The sequence below is a fragment of the Dasypus novemcinctus genome, chromosome 27, assembly GCF_030445035.2.
Source record: "Dasypus novemcinctus isolate mDasNov1 chromosome 27, mDasNov1.1.hap2, whole genome shotgun sequence".
Classification (NCBI taxonomy): Eukaryota; Metazoa; Chordata; class Mammalia; order Cingulata; family Dasypodidae; genus Dasypus; species Dasypus novemcinctus.
Window position 1 is genome coordinate 10,056,141 of NC_080699.1, and position 9,692 is coordinate 10,065,832.

General features: G+C 39.0%; 1 protein-coding gene across 2 annotated transcripts in view; it reads right to left on the bottom strand.

The window, feature by feature from the left end:
- PDGFD (platelet derived growth factor D) overlaps positions 1 to 758 on the bottom strand; it is a 232,980-nt gene extending 232,222 nt beyond the window's left edge. The window contains exon 1 of one of the 2 annotated variants that reach the window (XM_004453274.5): positions 425 to 758. In XM_004453274.5, the coding sequence (XP_004453331.1) occupies positions 425 to 548 (124 nt within the window). In that variant the 5' untranslated portion in view covers positions 549 to 758. The remainder of the gene's footprint in view (positions 1 to 424) is intronic. The other variant, XM_004453275.5, reaches the window with a different exon arrangement.
- Positions 759 to 9,692: the final 8,934 nt, after the last annotated feature.

Here is a 9,692-nt window from a genome sequence, read left to right on the forward strand (position 1 = left end):
CCACCGAAGAGAAAATAAAGTTGTGGCCCAGAGAAAGGCACTCGGGTCCCCCCCACCTACCACAAAAGGCTCGTCTCCCCTGGAGTTTCAAGTCCCAAAGGTCAAGCCCTGACCGAGGGGCGGCGTCCCCGCAACTTTCTGCAACTCGGGAGCCAAGCACCGCACGCCCGTATGGGGACTCCTGAGTCCCCTAATTCCTTCTCGAGGGCGCGGGAGACGAGCCACCTGCCCCCGCGTCCCTCACCCCTCAGGACCGGGCGGGGGGGAAAGGGGTCTCCCCGGACTCGAGGCGAGCCCCTCCCGCCCCGGACGGCGCAGTCCGGCTTTGCACGAAAGGTTCAGAAAGAAAACAGACCCCACCATCGCCCCCGTGAACTTTTCCTTCTTCCTCACGCGGTGAAAGAGTCAAAGCGGCAGCTCTTACCATCGCGCCTGCGGTGGGCTGTGCGCGCCGCCCTGAGGGATGCGCCCTGCGGCGTCGCGAAGGCGTCCCGGAGGCTGCCCAAGTGGGCGCAGAGCAGGGTGGAGACGAGCGCGAGCCGGCGCATCGGGCTCGGCGGCCGGGGCGCCGCGGCGCTGCGAGAACAAGCCGGGCTCCCTGCGCGCCGCCGCCCGCCCAGCGCGCCCCGAACTTCCTGCGCGCCCCGCCGGCGCGGGGGGCGGCCGCACTTCCTTGTGGCGCCGCGCGCGGAGCTCGGCCGCCGGGACAAACAACAGGTTGCCGAGTGCTCCGCTCCCCCCCGGTGGCCGGCCGCCGCAGCACAGGCCGCAGGGGGCGCGCGACGCGGCCACCCGCCCCGCAGGCGACGCGGGCGCCCGGGGCTCGGCGGGGCTCGGCCTGAGCGCGCCCGGGGAAACCCGGGGTCCGGGAACTCGTCCCCTGCCGGCTCCGGCTACGGGCCCCGGGAGGGCCCAGGGGGCGAGGTGGCGGGGACACGCGGAGTCTGGGCGCCTCCAGAGGGGGCGGGCGCACGCCTCCGAGCCCGGAGCTCCCTCCGGGGTGATGGTGGGGTGGGGGCGGGCGGCCTTCGTTTTACAGCCCCCGTCAGGTTCTCCTCTTCAGGACGTCACCCTGAGGTGGTGGGAGAAAGCGGTCGCGCAGGAGCACGAGGCTGCGCTTCTCTGGGGCGACAGTTGGTGGGACTCTCCTTGTCAGTGTTTATTTTCGGGGGGAAGGGGACGACCCGTCCTTCCTATTTTCGGGGCTGTTGTGAGGACCCCTGCGGTGAAGAGTACCCAGGGGCTCTGCTGCAGAAAGTCGTCCTTCGAGGTGTGCGCGGGTCCCCACCCGCTGCTCAGTGGAAGGGCCAAGAGGAGCTGGGGTTGAGGGGCAGCCTGGCGAGGTGCAGAAGTTTTATCCTTGGGCCCGCAGACCTTGGAGATCCTTCCTCCCTCAGCATCTGCACGCCCAGCCGCCCAGAGGGACCGCCTCTGCCTTCCAGAAACTGCTGCTTCATGCGTCCAACTTCCCAGTTTAAGGAACTATATTTGGAACAGAAGAGAGTCCAGACTCTGCCGCTTACTAGCTTTGTCACTTTGGGCAAGATTTTGACCTCTTTTGGGCCTCAGTTTTGTTATTTGCAACACCGAGGTGGCGAGTCTTATTTTGGTTGGTTGTGGTGAGGAGTCATCACCACAATATACTTGTATGAAATCTCACAAGTCTGGGTCAAATCGTACCAGTACATTACCCTGTTTGTGGCTAAACGTGGCCCCAAATTTCATAATTCCTCTGCGTTTCTGGAATGAGATGTAGAAAACAGATTTCCTCGTCCCTTTCAGGCCTTCCAGCTTCTGAAAGTGTGATATCCCATGTATGGGGAACTAGGAGTTCTTGAAAGGATAACGTTGAGGAAAATACATACTCGACAAGTTATGATATTGTTCCAGTGTAGACACATGTGTTCCTTCAACATGTGCTAAGGTTACAGGTATTTTTTACCTAAAATAATGTTTTGAAAACAGCAGGTTCTTGATCATGAAATCAATTTCAAGACCAGCCTTTTTTTTTTTTTTTTTTTTACTAAGTAGAATGTAATATAATGGATTAGAAATTTAATTATCAGGGCTTATTGCAGACAGTATGGTTAAGTATTGTCTCAGGAATATTTTGTTTCAGACACAAAAACGTATATCAACATAACAGGTATTTCTGTGTAGCATAATTGAGAACCATTGAAATAAAAGATCTAGTCATATTGTCTCAAAATATCGTCAGCCATGCAAAAAGACTCCAAACAGAGACATAAAATCTGGATTTGAATTTGGTCATTTATTCATTTGACAAGTACTTATTAAGCATAAGATTTTCCCTTTGTGAATAAGAGTGAATTTGGGGAAAAGAGAGCCAAGGTCTCTTATCCCTTAGAGTTTAAATCTAATAGAGACCATAAATAAGCAAATATATTTCTATACCTATAATAATAAAAGAAAAAAATTGATTAGATGGGTATAGGAGCTAATTTAACTATATAATTCCCTTTTTTAGAAGTGATTGGAAATGTTCATTAAATTTCACACCTGGCCTCTGACATGAATATATAGAAAAAATGAGAAATTGTGCAAGTAACTTACGTTAGCATGACACATATCAAAATTATAAAGGGGATTATCTATCTCAATATCTTATATAAGATATTGAATATAAGTATTCAAAGTAGTAGTGTCTAGAATTCTTCACTTTATGAAGTCCACCCCATCCAAAAAGTCACCCTCTCTTATTCCTCCTCTGTGGTCGATTGAGTTATGTATCCTGATTTATACATCTTCCTAATCTTCATCCACATTCCTGTGCATGTGAACCTATTTATGACCTTTTGAAGTTGTTGATTTTAGTCATAGTGTACCACAAAATGAGGGTGGTCTTTACGCCAAATTACTGGAGTGCTTTATAAACCAACAAAATTCAGACATACTAAGAGAAAACTATGTGGAGAGCTGGAAGCTGGAATTCAGTGGCACCTGGAAGAGAAGGAGGAAGCATCACTGTGTGATGGGAAAGCCAAGGACCCCAAGGGCCAGCCGGAATGGCACTGATCCTTTGTAGCCTCTGAATTGCGAGCTAGTAAATGCCTGTTGTTGAAGCCAACTCACTGTTTGGTATTTGTGATAGCAGATCCAACAGACTAGGACATCCTCCAACTCACTAGATCTCAGAAAAAGCAAAGCAGTGTGACATGACATCCTTCATCTCTGCTCTGCCACTAGACTTCCAAGCTTGATCAATATTTAATTTTTAATTTTTATGAGACGCAGACTGCTCCCTGTGCAATGGGAGTACTATACTAGATGACCTTTGAGACTTTTTTCAGAATTCTGAATATTGAATTTTATTTCATAAATCTTGCCTCCACTCATAATCTTTCACTGTGTATTAAATGCTTAACTTTATCAAACCCAAATACATTTGAAGTAGTTGTTGCTGGGAGGTCTGGTCATATACAAGAAAAAAATGTTTCTCCAACTTGTAATGAGCTGATATTTTGAAGTTTTAATTGCTAATATTTTCAAAATTTTGTTTTCTTTGAAAGAAAGTAATGATTCACATGTATCAAAATCTGGATGAGAACATGTTTTCGGTGGAAGAAATAATTGCATAGTTGAAATGAAGTTTATTAAAATTATGATGCAAATTTAGGAAAAAGGCAAGATTTGTGCTGATGCTTTAAGGCACTGAGAGAAATCATTTTGACTAACCATTTGACTCATACCTGGATTAAATCCAATTTGTTTTCAAAATTAAAGATAATGGATGACTATTCTGGTGCCAGATAATGAAATTAAATTTCCTTCAGATAAAAAACTGTTGTAAATGTTCTTGATTATTTCAAATAATTTCAATGGTCAACAGGATTAGCATGGTTATACAAATATTTTTACCAAATATGTGTAAAATATATTATTACATTACATCCAATCATCCACTAGTAGCACATTGTTATTTCTAGTCAATCCAATGATTTTTTATTGAAAAATTAAAGTTACTCATTGTGTTAAACCCTTTCAAAAGTCTTAACTGACTCGTTTGCCACCTGAATCACATTTATCCTTCTATTCTCACTGTTGTTAATAATGGAATAAGTTATAGAAAGATTTTTAAGCGTTTTTACTTAAAAGCATTCCATTCTCTGTGTTTATGTAAAAAGGGAGAAAATCGTTCATAAATTTAGGCTGATTGGGGAGTAAAACTTACTGATTTATTTAATTTGTTTGAAAACAGCATTAATTTATTTTTCCCAGTTATGGGTCAGGGAGCCCTTGCTTTGATTACTGTCTTTCCTCAATAGGCAATGGCACTAGATTCTTTCTTTGTGTTTACTTTAAAGCTGCAATTTCAATTTCACATAATACATGTTTACCCCCAAAATACAAGCCAACCTGTAGTTATATTTATTTCTACTTGCTGGACTCAGATGCTAGCCTATTTCGATTTCTGGGTCCCATCTTGAAAAAAAACAGTACATGTCAATACAATAAAAAACCCAGGTGTTTTCAGCTTACACTGCTCTAATATTTACACTACAGATAATGCATATACACAACCACCACATTCTGTCTAGACTCCTACACAGAAATGTCAAATAGAATGTATCCATCTATAGTCGAACACATTTTGTGCACTAACTTCCAGATTTGATCATTCAAGTTTGGTTGCAGGTGACACTCTCAGCTTGGCCTTTTTGACAACTAGCAGATCCAATCCGTCAATCAGGTAGTTTGTTTTGTTGAGCTTAGTTGTCCTTTTTTTCACTGAATTAACCAGTGATTCAGCTTAATAGAATGAGTCATTAAGTTATTAATTTATTATATTAAAAATCCCCATATCTATACTTTTTCTTCAGTGACTAATATTTTTATTTCCATCTTTCAGTTCTTGAGCTGCTTTATCTAAATTAAAGGTTTTGTAAGAAGAATATGGTGCCGTAGTGCGAGTTTCTACCTTAATTGGTCTGGGATGTCTGCCAGTCCCCTTGAGGAGTCTGCACTTTCATCCTTAGAGTTTGGCTTATGTCCATGTACTGTCATCTGAGTTTTCTTACCTTGCCATTTTTCAAGAAAGAAATTGGCATTTAGATCTTTAAATGTTCCCTTCCTGGAGAAGACTTTTAGTTCAATAAGGAAAACTTTTTTTCTTATATTTATATGTCTCTTGGAATTCTGTATCAAGCATTTATTCTCTTTTTCAGCAGAGCCAATACTGAATTTATTAAGAAGACAATATTTAAAACTTGAATGAGCATATAACTATTAAAAATTTCCAGACTGTTTTTTCTTTCCAACTCATTTAACCCTCCTTAACACATATCTCCTCCATCAAAAAGTTGATTTTAAGAGTTTGGGATTGAGGCTATCTTATATGTTCTAAAATCTCACTTATCCTTTCAGATTTCCCTCCTTATATTTAGTTAATTAAAGAAAACCAAAGTTATACTGTGGAAGAGTAGGAATTTTTGAAAGTGTTATGAAAAGGAGTAATACAGTTCACTTTTAATATGTTAAAATGAAGTAGAAATTAATTATATGTTGTATATTGATCCCGATTCTGCTCTTAGAATTGTTTATTTTTGAGGGCCAGAAGACAGTTACTTCCTAAACCAAAACTAGAAAAGTCCCACATTTAAAAATATTAAATTTCCAGTAAAGAAGACATTTCATCAAGGGTGGGCGATATTCACTTATCACAATATGATCCTAGGAGTGTTTTCCACTATCATGTAATGATTGATTAATTAAAGAATCCTCAAATGACCCTAAAATGAAATATAATGTGGATCTTATAAAGGTAATGGCATAAGTTTCATGATTATGTATTTTATACTTAAGCACCATCAACATTTTCAAACCTATGAATAGCCACTTCTGGTTCAAACAGTTTGTTGGCAATTTTTCTGTTAGTCTGGGATAGAGAGAAACTCTAAACCCCTCGAGAAGCTTGGAAGAAATGAGCAAGCTTATTGACTTCATGGAGAACAATCGATGAGATATAATCTCAAGAATGGACTGAACAAAGTGGAAAACAATAAAAATGTGACAAAGAAAGGATGTGGGAAACCATAGGAAGTAAATAGGTCATTTCAAGGTAATGAAGAAAAATCTTTTGTTCAAGTTATAATTTCTTAAATGGCTTATCTTTAAAATCTATCTAGAGATACAGAAAAACTAATCTTCACACTGATAAAGTCACAGAACAGTGATGTAGCTGAGTGGAAACCAGGTCCTAAGAATTATGAAGATAAAAGCTTGAGATGAATGGGGTTTGAGGGAGGGGCAGGATGGGATGAGGGGTGCAAAGAGATGTGAAATTGTCTTTAAGTATTTGAATATGTGATGATCCATCATGTGGATGAGTAAATAAACTGTTCTTATGGTTGCAGTGTTTATAGAACTAATGGATGTGATCTGTTAGGAGGCATCTTTCCAACTAACATTTAAAAAAATTTTAACTTGAGCTGTCTAACAGAATAATTTCATCTTAAGTTATGAAAAGTTTTAGACAATGAAAAATATTACAGTAGGAACTGGAAAAATAGCAGGAGCTTTGAAAATGAATATCTTTCATTGAGGGGAAGTTTTGAAAGGCCTTAAAATTTTTTTGCTAACTCTAGGATTTTGTGATTCTATGATCATATCACCCCCAAGATTATTTATTTTTTGAATAGTAATCCTACAATCTACAGTAAGCCAAGGATCTGAAAAGTTCTATTTCAGATCCTTTTCAAATGTTTTTACTTTTAGAATTGTCTAGACCCCATTACAGCTCAGCAGTATTCTTAATACTGTCCTAAGGCCATGTAAGGAATATTATATTGAGAAACAAAAAAATAGCAAACTGATTATCTTATTGATCTAATCATGGCCCTAATAATGCTATGACTACCCATATAATTTTCCAAATGCATCAAAGTTCATACAATTGTTTTTCTAACACAGTATTGATTTTAACAAGATATTGAAAGTTGTTAACTTTGCTTTGAGGCCAAACACAATTTCAGGAAAATATGAAAATATTAAGTATGAATATATGATGAAATATGGTATAAACTTTTTTCACATTGTTTCAAAAATAATTTATTCAATAACTTGAAATAACTAATAAAATCAAGGAGTAATATCTGAGTAGCCAAACTAGGTGTTCTAAGGACCATTCTGAAAAATCTGAGCATTTTACTCTTGGAAAACCTGCAGACCCTAATTCACAGTCTGCTTTGTCTTACTTTGTAAGTAATTTTAACCAACTCAAATGCTTGTTTTCTCTTTAATTAGCAAATCAAGAATAGTATGGGAGAATTGAGAGAAACAGAGGAATTTTTCAAAATGTGTAAAATGGAGAACCAAAAATTCAATGTGGCTGTCTTGGGGTTGTTTAGTTTACTGTAAACAGTCTTATGTATCTCATTGGGGCTCATGGATATTTATAGAACATTCTGTTTATTGAAACATATAATAAAGTGCTAAATTTTAAAATTCTATTGGCTGTATTGTATTTAATATGGCAAAGTTTTATAATGCCTATATGGTCATTTAAAACACTTGAATAGAAGCAATGTGACATATAAAATGTGACAAAATTAAATACAAAAATATATATATTTGTATTTTGTCTATATGTGTGTGTGTGTATTTAACAATAGTTAAATACAATTGCAACCCAAGCAATACCTTTGTCAGAAATCAACAATGCAAAAGTTGAATGCTCAATACTTCACATATCTTTACCCAAATATGCTCTAGAGGATTTTGTTAATTTACGTAAGCAATATTAGAAAGGATCTTTCATTAGTGAAATGAACAGTGTGCAAAATATGTGGCTGTTAGAATATATTGTTTGAGACTCATGCTCTTACATGAATGAGGTATAAAAGTTAAGCAAGCTCAGCAGTTGGATGTCTTTGGGGTAGAGCCTGTTGAACCTGTATTCTCCCCTTTACAGAGTGCCTTGTCTCCTGACCCAATCACAAGGCCAGAGGGTCCTGTTCCCAGGACAGCCCTGTGTCATCTCAGAGGCGACCTGGCCTGCAAGGTGCTGGTTGAGTGCCTGAGCAGACTTGAACTTGCCCCCAGTTGCAAGAGTATCTGTAAGAATCAGCTGTTTGTTTTATTGTTGTTTGCTAATAATATTCATATTTGACAGAATTTAATCTAAGATGTGCTTTCATAATTACTGCTAGCAAATTTGTGGTGAGGGAATATTTAGCCACTATCCACCTTTACTGCCAGAGGCTATCAACATATTCCATTAAAAAGGGCTTTGTGGTCAAATAATTTTCACAAATTATACATAATTTGCTACTTTTAGACTATCATGATATACACAAACATACTAGAGTCTCTGAGAAAGTTTGTATTAAAGAATGTTATCTTTGCTTAAACCAGCATTTCTACAATGTATTAAATATTAATTTGTTTCCATGGTCTATATTTGAAAAGGAAACTAATAGCTATAAATTAGATACTTTTAGGAGGCTATGAGAAATGTAAGAGAAGTGAAGACATTGAAATATTAAAATAGTTGACAATGTGGAAAATTTAAAACTGAGCTTTTTGTACAGTAAATTTAATCCTGCATAAGGGAAAATAACTGCAAAAAACTGCTTGAGTGTATTTGACAAATCGTGTACCATATATCATCAGTTCTAAGATGCATTTTTTTCACATTTTAAACAGCTCTTACAACAAACACTGTTGACCAAGTAGCAATCACGACATGGTTGACATCACTTGTCCCCTCTGGTAAGATTAAGAAAGCCCAAGCATCAATGTGCGGGATGGGTGTTAGCAGCAGCTGACTCAGGATTCTCCTAACCCAACGTTCAACGTAAATATGATATTTGTTTTGGACTTGGCTCATGTGACTCTGGGGATTGGCAAATCCAAATCCTGTAGGGCAAGCCACAAGCTGGGAATACTAATGAAGGTTCTTGATGAATTCCCCTGGAGAAGCTGGCTGGCAGAAATTGAGATGGAAAATCTTCTTTCTGACTACTGAAATCATAACTTCTTCCTTTAAAGTCTTCAATTGGTTGGATGAGACTTCTCTCATTGCCATTCCTGATTGTAGAGGTAATCAGCCATAGATGCGGTCAACTTATTGATGATTTAAATCCGCAAAATATCCTCCCAGTAACAATCAATCCAGTGCTTGCCTGACCAGGCAACCAGACAAGTTGAAACATGAACTTACCCATCCCAGTGGCTTAGGAGAAAACCTCAAAGACAAAAGTGGAGTGCTCATTTAAGCAATGCTGTGTCATCAACTCTCCATGGTACAGAGAGCAACATGATGTGGAAAAACATGGAATTCAATGGTTCTCAGCAAAAAAAATGATTCAGGAGAGTTGGACTCTGAGTTGGAAGAAGTTTCAGGAATATCTCAAACAAAATATTTTACTTATAATTTCTTTTTTATTTATGTACAAAGTGATTAAAAACTATCATCTGAAAGAGCTTTTTGAATAAGCATAAAATTTCTATATGGTTAAAAGACTTTGATTAGTTTAATTGGCAACCTTTAACTTCTAAGATACAGAAAATATTATCATCTTTAAACTGCTCTTTATATGATTGACTACATTAATTCTCCAATGAATGCTAGAACTTTCAATTATCTATATTGACATCAAATTCCTCAAAGGAATTCAATGACAGTTTTACTAAATAGTTTTGTTTCCCTACTGTTTGAAAGATTAGTCTAT